Here is a 21,504-nt window from a genome sequence, read left to right as displayed (position 1 = left end):
AGTCATGACAGGAGGAAAACCTTTGTGTTTCCACAAAAAAATCAGTCAGTGATCCAATCTCCACCACTCAAAGCAAACTTTGGAGGACAATGCTTAATGTCCGAGTGTCACCAAGAGTCAAACAGTAGTGGTCTTGTAAGTGTCACTGCCTCCTTCTCCCATCTATTTTCCCCAGGGTCTCCGACAAGGCCCCTCCTCCCCAGGGCCACTAGGACAACACCTTCCCCAGTTTGAGGCCCCTGAAAATCAGCATCCAGCAAAGGTCTGGCAATGATGGAACAGGGTGTTGCTTGGCAAGGGGACCTGCATTTTTAGCACAGTGACCTGATTGTTCCAACTCAGCAGTGCTTAAATAGTCACATGTCCTGTGGGCAGCAGGTGCTGTGACCTTTGCCCAGAGTTCTGGAGACTTCGATAACAGGACTGTGTGCCGAAGAGGAGGAGGGTGGTCTGGCTGTCTGCCACTGCCCAGACTTGGAGAGCCACTCCCTGTACACCTCTCCCTGTGCCTGCACCCACCACCCATGTACATCTACTCAGAGGACCCTCTGCTGCCTGGGACAGAGGAGAGTCAGGCAGGCACCACCCTGGGTAAAAGTTAAAGTGACTGTGTTTCTGCTTGAACCACCAGCTGCCGAGAACCAATGAGGGGCGCACACAGCTAAGCCCTTGGGCCAGTGTTTGTCTTGTTAACCGCTTGTGCCTAGTGCCTGAACGCATGCTGTCACAGGGAGGTCACCACCTTGTGCCACTCACACCCCTTCCATCAAACATCATGCCAGCACAAAGGTTACTGGGCACCCCCTATGTGCCAGACACTACTCTAGGCACGGAGGACGCAGAAGTGCAAAGAACTGCTCCTTACCTGCCTGGGTAAAGGATGTGTAGCATGTCAGATGATGGAGAGAAGTAAGCCCAGTAACAGGGGAGAGGGCTGCAATTGGGGACTGAAGATTCACTGGAAAGGTGAGCTGATCCCCGACGTGGAGCTGAGGGGTGAGCACCTAGCTAACAAGAAGGTCTCTAGTGGGGCCAGTTTGGGGGACCTGGGGACAGAGAGGCCAGTGTGGCTGGAGCAGAATGAAGTGGGAAGAGGGGAGGACTTGCAGGAGGGATGTGCACGGAGTGGGGCCTGGAGGCCAGTGTGGGAAGTCGTCTTGCTCTGAGTGTGAACTGGGTGTGTTAGAACCTGGCTCCTGCTCTGAGATGCAGGGTAACGGGTCGTATCAAAACTGTATCGTACATTATTACACAGTGGGCACAATAGCGACCCAGCACACCCGCCACCAAGTGTGGTAAATGACGTAAGAGATGCGGTGGCATTTCCTCACTGTGAAGAGCTGCGTCGGTCCACAGTGTGACTCACCCTGGGAGTTTCAAAGTGCTTACACACACATGCACAAGAGCCAACCCAATCAGACTCAGAAGGAAGCTGTCCTTTAGCACTTTCTGTAAAAAGTGAGAAAACACGGTGTGGAGAGAGTGCTTTTTGCTCGGGGCACAGATCTGGGAACCACTCCCCCGCACTGTAAGCTGAGAGCCAGGAAGGACACCATCCACCTCCCACACTCTCCTTCTTTAGAGACAGGGACCCCAAGGCCCAGGGAAGCTGAATGACCTCCCCAAGTTCCCAAGGTCCCAAGTCTGGGCCCCTAAGCTCCTGACTCTCAGTCAAGGCTCGTCCCGGTCCTATAGACGCAGACATGTCTAGTGTAGCTTTCCACTCTTCTTCAACCCAGTCAACATTGCTCTGCCCTCAGCCTGAGGGGTGCTGCCAGCGTCCACGTGGGGTGGGATTTGAAACCCAAACGCTGGGCAACCGTAGGCCCAGCCTGCTTCCCATCCCATCAGCCATTACGCAGTGTCCGTCCTGCACCAGCAGCTCCCCACTCTCCTGCCCAGCCGTTTGGGGAGCCCTTCGGAGGACACAGGAAGGCCGGGCACAGCCAGTGCTCACACTGGATCTGGCCTTCACAGCGTGTAGTCCAAGGGGACCGCGAGAGTCTGTAGCTGACTCCAATGTGTCCGCTACTCTGTCCCTGTCGTCATCCCTCCCCACCCCCAATGCTCCCATCAGCCCTCAGGGAGTTATGGGAACAGCCTCCCAGCTGCAACCTGCTGTCCCCACTGCCCCCACTGCAGCCAGAAGGGCTTTCTAAAATGGGGTCTGGCCATTCCTTTACCCTGGAGCAATCCTTCACACACTCCCCTTGGCTCTTCAGGATAGAGTCCCAATTCCTTACCCTGCCTACAAGGACATGGGATCTAACCCTGCAGCCCGTTCCAGTCCTGAGTCTTCACCCTCACCACACCTGTGTGCAATGCTCACACACCCTGTAATTGCACTTTATTTCCCACTACTGTGAATTCAGTTCCCTAAATGTGCCCGGTGCCCGGTCACTGGACCTTCACATGTGCCTTTTTTCTGCCCATACCAGAACATTCTATCTTCACTTCCTTGGTCCTCTACTTGCCAGGTTGTCTCCACCTCCTCTTTCTCGTCTCTGCTTAGAAGTCCCTTCAGAACAGACAGAGCTGTGAGGTATGCTCTCCACTTCAACCCCATTGCCCCCTGCAAGCACCTGTCTATTCCATGAAGACATACATGACTCTTGTTTTTGTCACCACTGTGTTCCCAGGTCCTAGCAGAGTGCCTGGCACTGAGTAGATGAGTATTTGTACGAGGAGATACATGGCAATGGAGGGAGGTGGAGGGAGAGGAGGAGGGGGAAGGGAAAGAGGGAGAGGAAGGAGGGAGGAGGAAGGAGGAGACAGAGGCAAGAAGGGGAAATAGAGGGAGGGAGAGGAGGAAGGGAGAGAGGGCTCTCCTGCTGAGGAGGCCCTGGCCTTCTGTTCACATCATAATTGATCCAAATTCATCTTCCTTCACATTGCTCCATTTCTTAACAGTTTACAAATCAGTTTCACACCACCCTGCTTATAGGATGTGAATATTATACACCTTTTTTAAAACTAAGTGCAAGGAACCTGAGAACCACAGTGACTCTTCCAAGACCACACCTCACGGCAGGGCTGTGTCAAAAAGCCAGGGCTCTCTGAGTTCACAGCTTCTCAGGTTCTGGAATAGGGAGACTGAGTCACATGCATGGGGGTTCAGCTCTCTCTTGAATCCTGAAGGAGAGACATAACTAGTCACCTATAGGACCTGTGAAGGTGGCTTTGGGGTCTCGGGGGCTGAGATCAGCCTGTCTTTGTTCCCTGGTTAGCTCTGGGCAGTCAAGGGTAATCTCAGGGTGCAGAGCTTTCCCCCGCCAGGATGTCTGCCTGAACTGTGCACCATGCTCACCGCCTGGAGGACTAGGGGCGCTCGCCAGCACCCGCTCTTCACCTGCCTGCCCGCTGACCTTCAGTCTTCAGAGGAATATTCAAGATTAACGAGAAGAGAAGGCAAAGGAGGCTTGTGGGAAGACCATCACTCCTTTTCACAGGCACCCACCTGTGCTCTTGCAGTTCCTTTTCTCATTTCCAGCTTTCCTAGGGAAATGTGCACATGTGTGCACAAAAGTTCACTGCAGAACAACTTTGATGAGAAAAAGATGAGAGAGACATCTCTATCGAAAAGGGCCAGTTACTAGGACATAACATCCACATTTTGGACTCTGATGGAGAAGTTGGAAAGAACAATATAGCTACACGTCCTGACGTGGAAAGACATTCAAGACATTGTAAGGGACTAAAAGCAACTTGCAGAGCAAGACTTCATGCTGTACACTGCTGGGTACCAAACACACACCCTGGGGCAAAGTCCTCATTTTCACAGAATAGACACAGGTAGCATGTTTCCCCCAAAATAAGACCTAGCTGGACCATCAGCTCTAATGCGTCTTTTGGAGGAAAAATTAATATAAGACCTGGTCTTATTTTAATATGAGACTGGGAATATAATATAACATAATATAATATAATACTGGGTCTTATATTAATTTTTCCTCCAAAAGACGCATTAGAGCTGATGGTCCGGCTAGCTCTTATTTTCAGGGAAACACAGTATGAATGTGAAAAGTGTGCAAGGAACAGCATCAGATAATAATAGGGTCACCTGAGGCTGAAGGAAGAGACATTTATGTTCACAGTGAATTATTTAAGATACATTATGTGTATAGGTTAAAATAAATAAGTGAAAACAGAAAGAAAACTGGAGAAGACTTTGGCTTCTCAATGAGCCGTGAAGTGGCAGTTAGGTCAGACGGCATCCCATCCAGGGAAGCTGAGCCCCGTGCCTGCCCTCCCGGGAAGGGAGTCCTGTGTGCTAAGCCCCACCCCTGGAGCCACAGGTGTGCTCTCTGGGAGGAGGCATCTCAGGCTGAAGGACTTAGCAGCCCTTTCAGGCAGAGGCTCTGTTCCTGGGTCCTGGAGTCAGGCCTGGGCACTCTGAATCCAGCCTGGAGAGCGCACACCCAGAGCCCGGTGGGATGGAGGCGGCAGCTCCCAAGCCTGGGGCCCTCAGCTCTGCTTGTCCCAGGAGCCTGCAAGCTCAGCTCTCCTCCTGCCCTGTCCCCTCCCCCAGTGGAAAACGTCGGCGCCTCCTCCTGTCCTGAGTCTGGTGACAGTGACACCACCCCTCCATGTCTTTATTGTGACCAGTTTTACCTTCAGTTCTAACATTCACTGAGCACCCAGGTGTCCCACACACTTTGACTAGTCATCACAACACAAGTACCATTGTTAGTGTCACTGCTGGGACCCAGAGAAGTGGGGCGAATGCACTAGGTCACACAGCTGGGCTGGAGTGTGCCAGGCTCCCAGCTCTGAGATCTGCTGTGACCCCCACACTGTGTCTGCATTACAGAAGGGCAGTACCAGGACCGAAGTTGGACAGGACCCTTCTGGACGCGTGGCCATGTCCACAGAGTGGACGTCTCCGAGCCGATGGACCCAAGTCTGCTGAGTGACAGGAAATGAAGCAAACCTCAGTCCTCAAGGCATAGCACAGTCTATGAGCTGCAAGGACGGGAGTTTGGGACAAATAAAGGGAAAAACTGCCACACAAAGACGATATGCCTGAGTGCAGAGTCCTAAAACCAAATTTAGAAGGTGCCCACAGCTGAGAAGGCTGTTACATTATTGAAATTTGCTAAAAGTAGAACTAAAATGTCACCATGAAAACGGTGGACGTGTGAGGTGATGGGCATGTGAGTTAACCATCTAGGGAACCCTTTTACAATAGGTACTTATATCATCACCATCATGCACACCTTAAGTATCTTACAGTTTTGTCAATTTTACCTCAATAAAGCTGAAAAGCTAAAAAAAAAAAAAAAAAAAAAAAAAGGAAACCGTGCAGCTGGGTGATGCACTCAGTCTTGCCACCAACGTGTGCGGTGTCCACGCTGTGCCAGGAGAAGAGGACTTTGGTTAGGAGTGGTGGCTTTGGTTTCTTTTGTCCTCTCTCTCCCTGTCCTCTGTAGGGCCTGGGATGTGGAAATCCCTTTACTAAGGGTGGAGCTTCCTCCAACAGGCCACTGGCTGCCTCCTTTCTAGTCTGCATTCTAGTTTGTTCCAGTGGCTTCCTTGTGGCTCTTGCTACACCAGCCTGCCCTGGAAACACAGGTGGTGGTAAGGACGCGGGCTCAGCCTCCAGATCCAGGGGTTGCTGGCACCCCGGTGACCCAGAGCAGCCTCTATGTCCTGGTGGCCCCAAAACTCTGCTTCACGGGGTGCTGTGAAAATAAAGTGGCTCTAGGGAAGGCACGCAACAGTCCCCGGCTTTCAGCAATACTCGCCAGTGGTAGGACAGGTAGCTGCTATTACTTGAAGGAAGCACCGTGCTCAGTCCCCCAGTGAGGGTGTGTCCATCCTGCTACAGGGCATACCACCCCCAGGATGGGGCCTTAGAGACAGGAACAGGCACAAAGCCCTAAGCCCTCAGGGCTGCTCCTCCAGACGCGGGGGCTCAGAAGCCCAGCCTTCCTTCCAGGGTAGGGCCAGTCCCACTCCCCAGCCAGCAGGGCCCTGGGCACTGCCCAGGGTCAGGGCAGGGCGGGCTCTGTTCTGTGATTCCTGCCAAGAGCAGGAACGTCTGGCATGCCAAGGCCACGGACAACAAAGCTGCTCTGGGCCTGCTGAGGAGCCCCGTGCTGGGGTTTTTTCCTTGGCACAGTCCTCAGGAGGAAGGCTCACTCAGTGGGGGTGGCCTGGGGGCTCCTGGGACCTGACTTTTGCTGTTCTGGGGTGGATGCAGAGGCCTGGCCAGGGGAGGGCATTCCTGCTGAGTGACCCGCTCCCCTCTCTGCTCCCCTCTCCCGGGGCAGGAAAGTTTTCTAGCCAAGGGGGTCTGACCTCACCCTGGCCACTCCCTGGGTTCCAGAATCTTCTTCCGGAAGGGAGAGTGTAGGTGCTGGGGAGGGAGGAACCAGGCAGGGGAGAGCAGAATTCCTGACACTCAAGGTAAGGCCTGGGTCACCAGTGTTTGTTAGGACACTAAATCATCCACCCAACCAGCTGAGAACCTTGGACGTGGCACTCACTTTCCTGGGGCTTTGTTTTCTCATCTGCAAAATGGATTGCAAAAGGGCCTGGCTCATTATTTGTAACTTTTAAAAAACTGTTATTACTAGAGAAACAATTGATCTGTATTATCTCCTCTCCACAGTGCACCCCTTTCCTCTCCTTGTCACCTTCCTCTGTGTTCCCTCCCTGAGGGTCCTTCTGGCTCAAGCCCTGAGACAGCAGGTCTCCCAAGAGCAGCCCAAAGGGCAGCCACCAGGCCTGCAGGTGGGCAAGGACACACCTCTCCCACCCGAAACCACTGGACAAATGCCACTAGTGGCTTTTTCCAAACTGCTCTCCACAACCGGTGGCCCTTTCCTTTCACCTGCCAGGACCTGTATTTCTATTTGTGGGTTTGGAAAGCCTGAGGGGAGGGGAGGAGCATGGGGTAATTAATGATTGATTCTCTGGCACAACTACCAGGAGGCCTCAGGGCAGGCAGTGGCCATTTCCTGAGGTGTGGGGACAGGGTAGAAATCCCATGTGGCTATGGCACAGCTGGGCAAGTCTGCAGGGAGAGGGTGCCCTGTACCCTTGGGGTCCCCCTCTGCCTTTGACCATGCTCCCTCTTTCTGGGTCCTCTCACAGTCACCCCTGCCCCTGTGCAGCCCCCACACTCACCCTACACAGAGGAGCACTCCCTGCCCCTTTCTTGCCAACAGGAAATCACCTGTCCATCACCCAGGGGCTCAGGTGGCTGCTTGAAATACTCACAGTGCTTTGGGGAAAGGATTAAAGGAACCGACTTCTGCAGCAGAATTTCAGTGGAGTTTTAACTCTGCCCTTCTTGGAAGTCCTGCCTGCCTTTGTTGTCTGATAATAATTAACTCTATGCAGAGCTGCCCTTTGAAAAGGCTTTCGCATCCATAATTCTATTCACCTCACAAGGTTGGAGGGGGCCTCCCTCTTACCTGTACCCACAACCCACAGAAGAGGAAATTGAGGCTCAGAGATAGGAAAGGTCCTACCCCGTGCCACCGGGCAAAAACACTCACCTCCTAATGAAGCAGAGTGGAGGTTTCTTCCCAAAGGGTGCACTTCAGTCCTAGAGTTGGGGCTTTCCCCCAGGCTGGCCTCTCCTGGGTACGGCTCAAGGGGGAGAGGCTGCAGACCACGGTGGAGTTCAAGGGGCCAAGCAGCCTGGGCCAAGAGGTGCAGTTAACACCTGCCCAGTGGTCAGTGTGAGTTCTGAGCTGCTTGTGAAGGGCCCCAACGAACCACCTGCTTCCCAGCTCATCCTGGTTTTTCCTGCACAGCTGCGTTTTAGCACCAAAACCCCCACATCCAGGGGACAGATGCCCTTGGTCTCCTCCCTGACCAGCCCTGCCACCAACTGGGTGCATTTCAGCTCAGTCCTACGAAGGAAGACCATCTTTGAAGGCTCAGCCAATGAACCAAAAATTACAAAGTGACAAACTACTTACTGGGCTTAGGCAGCTGCTTGAAATCTATATTAAACTCTGGATGTTAAACCTGAAAGGATATTCATTTGCACAAAGAAACACTGAGGTCTGTGGCCAGATCTGTCCAATTTTTAAAGGCAAGCCAGAGTTCCTGTCTCTTCTCTATTTATTTTTTTACTGGCAACTAATTAAATTTTCTTGGAAAAACACTGAGTTAAAAACAACGATTATAACTGGGCTTAAACCACAGGTCATCAGCTGATAATCTCAGCATGAAAGGCTTACAGGCATCAAATCTGAGAAGAGCTGGAAGAGAAGGTGGTTCTAAAAACTACGTTCTAAATTGCCCACCGGTCTTAGAGTCTCTTAGTCATAATGATACGTTTATTTTGAAATTTTAAGTAACATCAAAGAAAGGTTTGAGACTTTTATACTTAACTAAGAGGATAATAGATTAATTTTTAAAGTTTGAGAAAAGAATGTGATATTTTTGAAATATATATAAATATATACTTTCAACCCCTTCATTTTGCAGAGGAGGCTGTCGCCAAGGACTTGGGGTGCTGTTAATACCATTTTCTTGGCCTTGGTTGAAAAAAACCAGGAAGCAGCAGGGACCCCAGGCCTGTTTCCCACTGATGCCAGAGAGCAGGCCAGAGCTGGAGGCTGGGCTCACTGCGTCCCAGCTGCCTGGGGGCCCCTCAACTCCAGAACTTATCTGCAGAGCCAACTGACCATCTGCTGTGTCACCTGCAGTCTGGGGAAGGGGTGCACTCAAAGTGTGTGGAGGTGTTTTTTGCACACTGTTTTCATATGAAAATGACTTAAAAAAATAAGCTCACAAATGGAACAGGAATGTTGTGATGACTTGCCCTTTTTGTCCTTTGAGAACTTTTGCCAGAAATGGAGAGGGGGAGGGGGATTGTTTGTTGAACTGGAGGAAAGCATTGAGAATGGGTATGTGGGTTTCATGGCTGCTGGTATCTCTCAGCCACCCCTCTCCCTTGGGTGGCCCCTCTGAGGTCTGCAGAGCTCCTGAGATGACGGCTGTCAGGCTCTCCCTGGGGCTCAGGTCCCTGGGGTAGCCTTTCTGTGGCCCGTCAACCACGGCTCCCCTACAGCAGCAGGGGCACAGCTGCCAGTTACTGGTAGCACCTCTGCTGAGGTCACTTTCATCTCAACACCATTAGAGTTTCTCTGGGGTCTGACCAGAGAGGTGGGGTGTCTACACACCTGGAAACCACAGAGCAATTGTAGATAATGATTTGGAGAAATATTTAAAACAGTAAAGCACCTACGGTTCTTGTTTAGAGACATTTGCAAATGCAGAGAATCCACTGGGGACATACATATTCTTTTCTCTTTCTTTTCACAAAATGATTAATTTCTGCTAAATTTAAAAAAAAGAGAGAGAGAAGCTGCCTGAGAGGAGGAATGGATTAACCTGAGAGATAAGTTTTTCTAATTTAAAAAATGTGTGTATTCTTACACACACGCACATATCTGCTGAATGACCCCAGGCTCCCCTGCCCCTTCACTCCCTTCTCACTCAGTGTGTGTATTATCACATAGACATACGTGCATACATGCATGCACACATGCACATGTGCACACACAAACGCATGCATTCACAAGGCTTCCCTGCCCGCTCACTCCCTCTCACTGCAGCACCTCTGGCCTCTGTAATGCACAGCAGCACCTCTATGCAGCACAGCCCCTCCGGACCAGCGAGCACCACCGTCCTGTCAGCTGTAACCCTGAGTACCAGAGCCCAGCCGGAGACCGGAGAAGCACCCAGGGCCTTGCCCCCTCCCCCGGTCCTCCCTGTACACAGATTCTGTGCTGTGAGAAAGGAGGGGCAGATTTTGCTACCACTAAGGGCTCCTTAGTCCCATACAGGAGACCCAGGCTCCCACCTCCCTGAGGCTGTGACTCCTGCAGACAAGGCCAGAGGTCACCTCAGTCCTGTCCCTTTCTAACACCCTTCCACACTGAGTGAAATCGAGGCCCTCACTGCCAGTCTTCCAAACTCTTGTCCCAAGTTCAAAATCCTTCAGGAGCAAGAGGGCTAGCACTGTGTGTGTCGGCAGTCCTGTGGAGTGGGTTGTGTCACTGTTTCCGTGGGCCTAGTGATGTGAGGGTGTGGACCCTGTTGGGTGAGGACGGGACGGCTCAGGGGCTGTTGAAGGTGGTCCTCCCAGTGGTGACAAGGTGGGACCTGCGGCCTCCAGCCCCGTGAGCAGCTTCTATCTTACAAACCAGACACAAAAACGGAAGTCCCTCCTATAAAGAAAAGACCGCTTGCCAGGGAGCAGACCAGGACAGAAGAGGACAGGGTGTCGCACAGTGGCCATGTCTCTCAGTGACCCGGAGGACCAGGGACCCTCATCCTCAGGCCCAGGCCTCCGTCTCCCACTCCTTGAACATTTCCAGGCCTGCTGAGTTAGGGCTCAGCTGCCTCCCTCTCCTTTCTCCGCTGGAAGCTGAAGCTGCAGCGAATGCTTCTAACTCCTGCGCCCACTCAGCCATGTCCCCCTTGCAAAATCCTCCCCTCCCGCACCCCCTGCACCCAGCCAGCCAATCCGCGGGCTGCCAGCCTCTCCAGACCCTTGCCTCAGGGCCCTGGCGGGATAAAACCAATCCGAGATGCCGGGTGGATGGGAACAAACTTGGGACCGAGGACAGAAGCGGGCCCAGGGCACCCTGGCAGAGGACCAAGGCGGTGAGGGCCTGTGGCCCCAGATCAGGTATGCCGCCCAGGGTCTGCTGCAAGGTCACTGGGATCGAGGGGTGATAAGAGAAGGGAAAGGGTCCCAGGAAGCCTTTTCCCTCCCAAATTAAACTGGATGAGGCTGGGTACCCTGGCTGAAGTTGGGGCTTAATCGGGCGAACCCCAACTCCTGGACTCGGCCAGGCACACATGTGTGTGCGAGGCCAGGCTGAGGTTGGCCACACTTCACCTAAAACCCTCCGACTGCTGCCGCGCGACGCAAGCCAGGGGGACAGGGCCTGGGAGGAGGTCTAAGGCGGCAGACATGCATCTGATGCCCCTTCTCCTGGGTCTGCAGGGCAGCGGCGCGGCGGGCGCGGCGGGGACCTGCGTGAGGACGCCCTGAGCCCCAGGCGGGCAGCGAGCGGCCCTGCGATGCCTCATAATTCCATCAGATCCGGTAAGGACGCTGGCGGCCGAGCCCGAGCCCCGCGTCGCCGTGCGGCTGTGCGTGCGCTCGGGCCGGCGAGGCTGGGGGCGTGCGCGCCGGGCTCGCGGGACCCCGAGGTAGACAGCCTCTGGGCCCTGGGCCGGGCCTGTGCCGCCACCGCCCTGTCGCTCCCCGGCCCTGAGGTCCCCTCGGCCTGGCCTGGCGGAGCCGCTTTCCCAGGCCTTGGTTTCTGTGGACCACGCGGAGCGGCGAGGAGCTCTTGCTGGGACCAGAGAGACTCCCTCGCGCCCACCCTGTTTTTCGTGGCCTTTGAGAATGGGCCCCTGCGCGCTCAGGCCGTGGGTCGCGCCCCGCAGGACCCGCAGCTCCCCTGGCCCGACCTCTAAGCCGGGTCCGGGCGCCCGCAGCTCTCCGAGCGCGATCCTGAGCCCCGCGCAGCTCTCCAGCCGGAGGGAAAGGAGCCGGTGCTCGGGGGCCTGGGGCCGTGAGCGCGTCCGGGGGCTCGGACCCTTCTGGCCCATCGCGGCGCGGGTCCGGCCTGCGAGGACAGCTGCCGGCGGGGCCGAAGCCCCTCCACCGCCGGGCTCAGGGCCTCCAACGGCGCTCGGGGGCCCGGCCGCCTGCGGCTTCCCAGGCCGGGGCGGGGGTGGGGACCGCGTCGGGAAGGAGCGGGGTCCGGCCCGCGGGCGCGCCGGGCGCAGGAAGTGTGGGCAGCGGGCGGACACACCGCCGGGCGCCGAGATGGATGGGGCCGGGGCGCCGCGGGGAAGGCGATTGATGGGGCCAGGGCGCAGCGCTATCGATTTGGGCCGGCGAAGTGAGAGGAAATCAATATTTCCGATGAATTCTCGGCGAATATGAAGTCCGCTCGGCAAACGGGACATTTGTTATAATAAGGAGGGTCGGCTCAGCGGGCGCGCGGCTGAGATCTCCATTTAGCCGAGGGCCGCGGTCCTGCTCCGCGCGCAGCCTCGGGCGTGGGGCCGCGGCACCGCCGGGACGGCCACCGGGAGCGGAGGGCCTGGTTCCCGGCTGCTGCGCGGCGCACACCGAGGCGGCGGCCCGCCCCGTCGCTGCCGACCCTCTGCGGGCGCGGGGCCGACACTCGCGGCCCTTCGCGCAGCCAGGGCCCGAGCGGACTGCCCGGCACCCACTGTGCAGCCGCGCCCGGGCGTCACGTGCACTTTCTGAGGCGAGGACTAGGTTTTCGTCCCTTAGACTTTAGCCTAAAACGGGATACCGGGCGCCGGCCTGCCTCGGAGCAGGACGGTCTCCGAGGCCGAGCGCGCCGAGTGCCGGATCCCACGCCGCGCTGGTCCGGCCGCTTCCACTCCGATGCCAGTCGTTCGCCCCCCAACCTCCCCCTGACCTCTCTAGCGGTGGTAGGAGTTTTACAAATTTACAGCGCTGGACCAGACCATTCAAGTAATAAGACGAAGCCGTGGTTCCTTGGGCAGACTTGATTTTGTTTCTGCTACTCGCTTTCATTCTAGAAGCACTCCTTATAATAAATAGGAATAAAAGAAGGAAAGGAAAAAAAAGATACTATTTATTTTTACTTTATTTTAAATCAGCAACAGGCCCAGATGATGCGCAGTTTCCTGAGAGCTTCGATGCAAACTGCCCTTGGTTTGGGGGGAGCCGCATAGGGCAGAGGCGTTTTTTTCAGTCCTCGGAGCCAGAGGGGCTTCTCCCCCTCCCCAAAACAAAGAAAAGAGGCTGAGCAGAAGGGAGAATGAGACTTTCTCTTTTGTCTTAATATAATGCTAATAACACAGAAGAGAATTGCCTAAAACGCAACTCAGGGGGTTCGCTGCCCTGCTCCCTTTCTAAGTCCTCTGTAGGCAAACCCTTCCTTTACTTGAAGCTGCTGCCAGTATTTACAACTTAATTCATAAACTGACCCCTCCTGGTTTCCTAAGCCCACTTCTCGCTTAGGTGTAGGCAGCTTCCTGGCACTTCCATTTCTGAGGGGCTTCAGCTGGAGACCCCAATCTGAGTGTCCTCTGAGGCAGGATGGGGCTCAGGCTGCTGGCGTTTGGGCCCTTCGGGGGAACCGGCGGGCACACCGTTTCCAAGGAGAGAGGAGCTGGCCCCCGAGTGTCTTGTGCACCCATGCCCATGGCTGCTGGCCCACCCTCGACTCATCTTGCTTTGCAGAGAGGTCTGAATATATTTGTTTTTCTCCAGCTTTATTCTAAAGGGATGTGGACAGCAAATAGTGAATCATTCTGGTGTGTGCTGGTTAGCAATGGGCTGCAGGTTTCGTAAAACCCAGCGGGAATTTTGTAGCATCGAGGAACAAAGATCCTCTAAAGCAAAAACATTGTTTAAACAGTCAAAGATGCATGAGGAGTGAGAAACCCCACATAAATATTAAAACATACACAATGTGCTTTCGGAGAAGAGAGTTTAAAAAAGCAAGCAGGTTGTCATTAAAAGTTTGTGCAGTAACTTGCAGCAACCAGGTCGCCCAGCTCCTGAAAGTCGGTTTTTCAAATGGTAACCAGACTTTAGACTGCGGAGGAGAGTGCCTATAACTCCCTAGATGTGAGATGTGAAGCCCGTGCTCTCCTCTGGGTTTAAAAAAAAAGAAAGGGGCCGAATGCATTTGGGGAGGGTGTCTATTCTTCCAGATCTCTCCCCTCGGTTGAAAATAAGGTCTTCCTGGGACAGAAACGTCAGGAGGAACAGAAAGAGGTACTGGGTTCCTCGATCCATCTTTGTTTCAAGACGTCCATCCTCCCCCTGTCCTCAGTGCAAGTTAATTAGGAGATAATTTAGCTACCTTGTGAATTAGTTTTAAGATAAGTATCCTTTCAAGCTTTGTCACTTTAATTGCCCCACTGATTGATAAGAAGTAATTATTTCTAATTGACACTTTTTTTTGATGTCTATTAGAAGCATTTATTTGGGACTTTTTTGGGGTAGAAGGGAAGTTAATTAATTTTATCTGTCTATACCCAAAAGGACTCCCTAATTTTGCTGAAGAGGACAAAGGAAGTGAAGGAACATAGCACGAAAATCAATCTCATGGAATTTTAATTACTAAGAGATATTTTCGTTCAAAGGATAGCATCTGCTGATACATTAGTATGAGAAAACTTTGTATTGATGGCCTCAAATCTTGAATTTTAATGGGGTACATGCTTCATGGGTATGTGCTTCCCATGGATATACAGTACCCCACAATCCCTTTAGGTGCTGACTTCACATGGGAGGTTACTCTGTTTTGTCATTAATTTTTGTTAAAAGTAAAAGCAACAGAACTTAGAATACTCAGAAGAAATGGCATCATTTTTGTAAGAGCTAATGGTAAGAAAGATTTACTGATGGTCATCCTTGTTCTCTAATTATTGATAGAGTTGGGTATAAAGGTGAAACTTTACTTATGGTGACATGCCTTTTCATACCTAAGCCTCAGAGCAAACAGTTTAATCATTCACATCCTCCAGATGTTAACTGTGAAAGAGAGAGAAAGAAGGGGAAGAATAAAGAGAAAAAGAAAGACAGAAAGGACACAGTGGTGGGGGCAGGGAGAGAAGGTGGCTGGAGAAGAAAGAGGAAAAAACTCATTTCAGAACCGAAGGTAGCCAGGTGCAGGGCACATTGACCATGGAATATAAGAAAATTGAAACTACGTCAGAACACATCCTTTGGAACACGATTCCTGCCACAGCCCCTAAGCAATCCCTAACCACCACCAGAACCCTCTACTTTTCTAGGCATAAAAAGAGGCACGATCTTAGAGAGCCCGCTGGTCTGGATCTCAGGTGTCTAGATGTCAAAGTCCTGATTTGTGTCCATGAAAAGGGGGCAGGAAACAATGCATTGAGCTCTGGGGGCTTATAAAGAGATCTGTGTCGTTGATTTTATTTTTAAAGCCCTTGTGATCTTCACTCCTGGTGGTGTCCCCACAATCTTTTCACGCATAGTCTTGTGACTCACTGGCATAGGAAAACATGTCCACATGAGCCCAGAGTAGAGACACACTCGCACACACGCGTGCACATCTGAAATGAGGGTCACAGCCGGACAGGATGCCCTCCTGTCAGTCTAACTTCAGCCAGTACCCTTTCCAATCACTTGTGTGTAAAATCTCGTCTGCTCCTAGTGATGTCTCTCCCAGATTACGTGGGGCTGCAAGAATGAGGAAACAGTCCAGATAAAAAAGAAATTTAAGACGCACAAACAGCAGATAATATCGCATACCGACCTCACTATTAGTGAAAATGAAAATATATAAATAATGCAAAAAAAATCAGCAAGGGAGAGTTTGGTAATGGAAAATTCCCTGCAATGAAATGAAACAGTAATTTAGTGGAGATACGCCTGAATGAATTAGCATTTATTAATTGGTTCTCACAAAAACAATGTGTGTGTGTGTGTGTGTGTGTGTGTGTGTGTGTGTGTGTGTGTGTTGGAGGTGTGTTTAAAATATCTATTTTTCATAGGAAAAGTGTCTCAAATATTCTATCAGATTGCTTAGTGATCACCCTCTACTTGGGAGAAGTCCCAGCTTCTCCCTGGGGAACTTCACATGCACACAAAGCACTTGGGGTGGCGAGGAGGCCCCCTTGGACGAGAAGAAGGAAGCACCTGGGACATTTCCAGGCTGAAACCAGCGAGGCTGTGCTGTCAGACTGCGGTGCTTAGGGACGCCCAGCTGGTCCCTCTGGGGCACAGGGCTGCTGGCTGTGCTGGCTTCCAGCACCCCCCCCCCACCTCAGGCAGTCGCAGTTGGCCATATCGGGAGGAGCCTGCTGGGCTCACTCTGCAGGGATGTGTTTCTCTCTGTGTGCTCACAGTCGGTCTATCTTCAGCTCCTAGCATTCTGAAGCTTCTGTATTTGTCAGTCCATGAGGGGCCGAGCTCCCAGTTGTGAAGAGAAAGCTCTGAGCCCTGTGGTTCTGGATACACAAGGAACCAAAGAGAACAATGTCGTTTAAGAATAAAAAGATGATGTTAAAGGTGGGGGCAGGGGAATGTGCCCCTGGGTGAGACTGCACCTTCTTTCGTTGTAGTTGAGACTCTGGGGGGAAGTCTGGTTCCCTTCAGAGAGAGGCCTGAGGGGTGTAAAGCACCTGTGAACAGAGGAGACCACCCCCCATTCCCTGGGTTTTTTCTGGGTTCACCCTGAAACGCCTTAGCCCAGGCTGTTTGCAGAGGGGCTGGAAGAGGGGCAGAGAACCCTAGTCCAGGCTGCTCTGGCTCATCCAGCCCCCGGTCAGTGGCCCTGGATGGAGTCTCTGGGTCAGGGGCATGGGCAGAGCACCCACCCCTCCTTATTTATCCGGGTCACTGCATTTTCACGTGACTCTTTTGGGGTTCATAATTATTTCCTCTGGTCCAGAGTCAGGGTCCACATGCCTGTTTGGGTTTCTGAAAGCCCCTCCAGTCCCCTGCCCTGGCCACGTGGGACACAGTAAGAACATGTCTCTCACAGGGGCCACACACCAGAGCACTCTTCATGGGGCACAAGTCATATCACTGAGTCTGCTCTATGGTGACTGTAGCTCCCTCCCCAGGAGTGTCCTTCCTGAGGCCTGTCCCCTGGGGACATTTGCCTCTTGTCTCTGTTTGATCCCTGAGCGTCTTCCTTAGTCACGAATGCCACATGAGATGCCAAGTATCGCGAAGGCCCAGCACAACTGCTCCAGCTCTGCCAATGCCACTTTTATACCCAAAGGAAGGGCTGCGCGTGCCCTATGCTTGTGAGTCCTCCGGCAGTGGGGTGTGCGTGTGATCTGCTAGCCACAGGCGTGGGCCTGGTGGGAGAGCTGGGTCTCAGGATTCCCAGGCAGGAACTGCCTTGACTCTTATGGGGGATGGAACCGCTGCTCAGAGAGGCTGATCCGACTTCTGCTCCTTCCTTGCCCCCTCCCAGAGCCCAGCTCCTCACACCCCTGTAGCAATAGGAGGATTTTTTGCACCTGCAACTCCACCGGGAGCCCTTGGTGACAAGGCACAAGAACCTGTACCAGCAGCGGTGACAGACAGGGCCTTCTCTCAGCTTTGTTCCTTGGCAATGGCCTCAACTCTCCACGTCAATTAAAACAGCCCCCTTTCAGTGCTGGCCCCTATCCCATGCCGGTCCTGGAGTCGCTGTGAGGGGGATGGAGATGAGCAGCCCCCAGGAAAGGCAGATGGGGCTCCATCTGAACATATCCGCTAAGGCTGTCGTGTTCCCACCTGCACTGCAGAAAGGGAACTCTCCGCGGGAACCCCAATACGTCACAGGCCACAGAGGGATTTAGTCCTCGGTGTCCAGGCCACGTGCGGCCTCCCTGCAGGGCCCGTGTCAGAGACTGATGGGTCAGTGGGGGGATGAAATTAGCTTCAGAAACACTGGGAGGAGCCCACGAAGTCATGAATGAAGTCAGGGGCCGTGACCGGACACCCTGCCCGGGCAGCAAGTAGGCACTCGTGGTGCTGGGTCCCAGCTACCCAAGTTCAGGCTCCATTGGCCTGATGCGTCCTTGGGTCCATCCACTCAGGTTCTAACCCAGTTCTGTGCTTTTGCCCAGTGAGTTGAACTTGTAACATTGGTGGGAGCCGATGACATTTATTATGTGACAACTTCTGTGGTCCAAGCAGACAGCTTGAGGGAAGAAAATGTCATGCCTTCCGCCCCTTCTTTTAACTGTGCTTCCTCCTGCCTTCGGCCACAGACTCATCAGCTTTGTCCTCCCATCAGATCTCCTAAGTGGCCTTGGAGTGACCTGAGTACTTAGTGCTGATGAGTCCTCTGGGACATATTGTTGTTGTCAGACCAGCGCAGCAGGGAGGCCAGGGGGATGGCAAGGTGACGCTCAGCCTGCTGTCATCATGGGAACTGTGTATTCACACAGACTCAGGGCGCTCTGTGTGTTGTGATTCCCCGGCTTCTCCAAGACAGCAGGACCATATTCCAGAGTACACTCTGGGAGTGAGGTGTCAAGAGGGTGACTGGTGAAGTCGCTGTGGAGCAGATCCGTGGCAGACCCCATTTCCATGGGAGCAGGAGGGGCAGGCCTGGGCTTTGACCTTCACCCCGACCTTGCTGCTCTCTCCCTGTGTGACCCGAGGCAAGTCAGCTTTCCCTCTGCCTTGAATTTTCTCACCTGTATAAAATACCAGGACAGTGCAGGACTTCCAGGAAGTCCTGAAAGTTGGACCAGGTCCCTCACCTGGCATATAGCAGCTACTCAGGAAATTTCTGCTGTTACCAGAGGGGGCAGTCTCCCAAAGTCCCAGGACAGATGCCCAACCCTTACATTTCCTTGATATTTTCTGTGATACTCTCCGTGAATAACTTGAAACGTAGCGTTGAAACTTTGTTCCAGTTAAAACTTATGGCAGACCATTTAATATTCCACGTGGATGAAAGCAAAGGCCTCTGGCCCAAGGCTGTTGCCTTAAAGGGAAGGGTGGTGGGTCGAGCTGGTCCAGAGCCCGTGGCCGTGATCAGCAGGCCACCTGGAAAAGCACTTTGTGCTTCATTTTACCAGAACATTCTAGAATTGGCCTTGGGGGGAGATGAACCAAAGAGGGCGCAGCTCTCTGTGTGCAGCTAAGACAGGAATATTTGCTCGTAAGCGACTCAGAACCACACTTTTATTTTTAAAAAATTAAACCCCTTTCACCTTCCATCTTCTTCTGTTCCCTCCCCAGCACCCGTCTTGTATTTCCCAACTTTGTGCAACAATCCCCCCGCTTTGGCCCAAGAGCCTGTGAGGAGCTGAGCACCACACCGCCAGCCCCAGCTCTGTTTTGTTCTCCAGCACTGAGATGGCTGTGTGCTGCCACAATAGAGGTGGCAGGAATGGGGTGTCCTGGCATCTGGCTCTGACCTCCAGGTGGGAACCAGGGGGAGTGAGGCTGGGAGGGAGGCTGTCGGAGAGGACTGCTAGGAGCAGCTGCAATCTGAGGGCCAGTGGTTCAATTCAGTTTAACTGGCCACCTGCTGTGTGCAGGGTGCCATGCCAGCGATGGCAGCAGTCGCTGCCATGCAGTCAAGGTGGATGATGGTGACAGGCGCCTTCAGGGGCGGCAGCTGGAGTCTTGAGAGTCCCTCTCAGGTGGACAGACCAGCACCAAGGGGGAAGGGATCAGACGGAACAAGCCGGCTCAGGGCAAGGCCTGGAGTAACACCCTGCTTGGCGGGTGCACAAAGCCATTTGTCTGGAAGCCACCCCGGATGTCCACACTGGGGCCAACGCCAGATAAGGCTTGCTCGGCCTTGAGCCTGCTGGGCCCTGGGGCATTCCCTGCTCCAGACGGGCAGCCTGTGAGCCATGAGGGGCTCCACTGGCTCTGGGCCAGGCTGGCTAGCTGGCCCAGAACCAATGGAGCCAGTGGGGCCAGCTAGCCTGGCAACGCCGAACAGAGCTGTAGGTGCCAATGCTGGGGAGAGATGCCACCTCTGCCAAATGAAAACGCTTGCTGGACATGCCTGAGCTTAACCCCCGTACCTGCAGAGGTATGCCGACCACAGGATGGCCATCTGGTCCTCCTCTCTCTTTGACAGGATGACGAGTCCTGGGTCCTTGCAGTCTCCATATTCTGTGATGATATGACAGTATCCATACCAAGAAGTCCCCATGCCCCCCCATGGTCCCCTGTCCTGCTGGCCACAGAGCTGTCTGGACAGGTGCCCCTAAGTGGGCTTCGGGGGCACCCTCTCTGTGGGACCAGCTCTAGGGAGTCCTGCTGGCAGTGACACACCTGCTGTCCTCAGGGCCTGGCTGGTCCTGTCGGCTGGAAGTGCCCATCTCCCTGGGGGACCCTGGGCCAGGAACACATGGTGCCTGCCCACGCTGCTCCGTCCCCACCTGGAAGTCACTGTCTGTACCACAGCACACACACGGTTGCTCAGCACCCTCCCCCACATGATGGTGCCTGGCTTGCCAGGGAACGTCTGTCCCCGCTGCTGGCTGCCCCATCAGGGTCAGACACTCTGGGTGGGAATTCTCTTCAACCGCTGACACTTGAGTGGCCTCAGTCATGTGGACGCGTAGCTCCTGCCTCCGGGGGCTGCTGGCAACGGACTGAAGTCCTGCCTGTGAGATGCCTGGTGGCAGGCGCCCCACACCCAGCACCGCAGGCTGGGCCCTCGTGAGCCCTCTCCTCCCCGCTCCCCAGCGCCCAGCGCTGCGTTTCAGGCCTGTTTTGCCCTCCACATGGTGCAGGCCCCTTACCTCTGCGGCTCTCGCCTTCTAGCCTCACGCTGCCTGAGCGCCTGGGAGGACATGCCGCACACTTTGACAGCTTTGTGGGCTCCTGTTGACCACAAAATGTGCTGCACCCAAGTTGGTATGGGCCAGGCAGGGCGCAGACGCCCAGAGCCGCGTGCCCAGACCCCACAGCGACCTGGCAGAGCAGGGCTGTGCTGACCCCGGGTTGCCTTCAGAGCACATATGGGCAGAGTGGGGGCTGAGCAGGCCGGGGATCAGAGGGGCCGCCACACGGCTGGTGGGGACTGGGGAAACCTGCACGTGCACACACACATACGCACGTGTGTCCAACACACACATGCATGTAACACATACTCATGTGCATACATGTACACACGTGTGCACACATGCGCACACACCTGTCCAACACGCTCACAGCACTCACACATGAACCCATGAGGAGGACTTCACAAAGTCTGTGTGCACAACGCTGATTATTATAAACTGCTGTCATGAGGGCTTCGTGAGTTCGGTCGAGTGTTTTGGTAATTTCATGAAACGTGAGCAGGGATGTAACAAACCACGGCAGTGGCAGGAGGGCGTACAGTTGTGGAGAAAGTCCTTTGAGGGGAGAGTGTCGTGCTGTCTGTTTAAGGGCCACGACCGCATGTGACCGGCCCCTGGGACCTCAGATTTGATGGAGCCGCTCATTCCAGCCTCTGCCACATCCAGCCTGGTCTGTGGGGTTCTTGACAGAGCACTGTGTCACCTTCCAGGTGCCCATGTTCTGACCAGGGCCAGGACAGCTGGTGTTGATGTGAGGCTGGCATTGCCTGATGTCACATGCTGGCCGTGTGGAATGATGAGCCCTACACGCCTGCGTCAGAGGCGGCCGGAGCGTTTCCATCACTGATAACTGAAAAGGGCCATGCCCCTGGGCCCCACCTCTCACCTCCTTTCCAGGCACGCGTGTGAGTCCCTCAGGAAACCCAGTGGCTTTGTGGCACTGTAAGCATGCACACAGGACCCCGATCTCCTGTGACTGAGCTTCCACGTGCCCACCACACCCAGTGCAAGCCTCCCCTCTGTCTCACTCCCAGCCTCTCTGGGGCAGATCTGGGGCCATGACACCTCCCCCTGATATTTCCTCTGAAGATCACCCTGAGGCCCCCGTCCCACCACCTTTCTCAGCTTGCTCTGTTACTACAAAACACCACTTGTCGACTTAAACAACAGGCACTTATTTCTCACAGTTCTGGAGGCTGGACATCTGAG

The 21,504-nt window shown here is 54.0% G+C and overlaps 1 protein-coding gene across 4 annotated transcripts in view; it reads left to right on the top strand.

The window, feature by feature from the left end:
* The first annotated feature begins 10,237 nt into the window (after positions 1–10,237).
* PAX8 (paired box 8) overlaps positions 10,238–21,504 on the top strand; it is a 46,791-nt gene continuing 35,524 nt past the window's right edge. For 3 of the 4 annotated variants that reach the window (XM_081069088.1, XM_081069089.1, XM_081069087.1), the window contains exons 1-2: positions 10,579–10,660; positions 10,982–11,083. In XM_081069088.1, the coding sequence (XP_080925214.1) occupies positions 11,059–11,083 (25 nt within the window). In that variant the 5' untranslated portion in view covers positions 10,579–10,660; positions 10,982–11,058. Of the gene's footprint in view, positions 10,661–10,981; positions 11,084–21,504 lie in introns of all 4 variants that reach the window. The other variant, XM_081069086.1, reaches the window with a different exon arrangement.

This window comes from Rhinolophus hipposideros (assembly GCF_964194185.1).
Source record: "Rhinolophus hipposideros genome assembly, chromosome: 12".
In the NCBI taxonomy this organism is placed as follows: domain Eukaryota; kingdom Metazoa; phylum Chordata; class Mammalia; order Chiroptera; family Rhinolophidae; genus Rhinolophus; species Rhinolophus hipposideros.
Note: the sequence above shows the minus strand (reverse complement) of the source record. Positions and strands in the feature narration are given on the sequence as shown.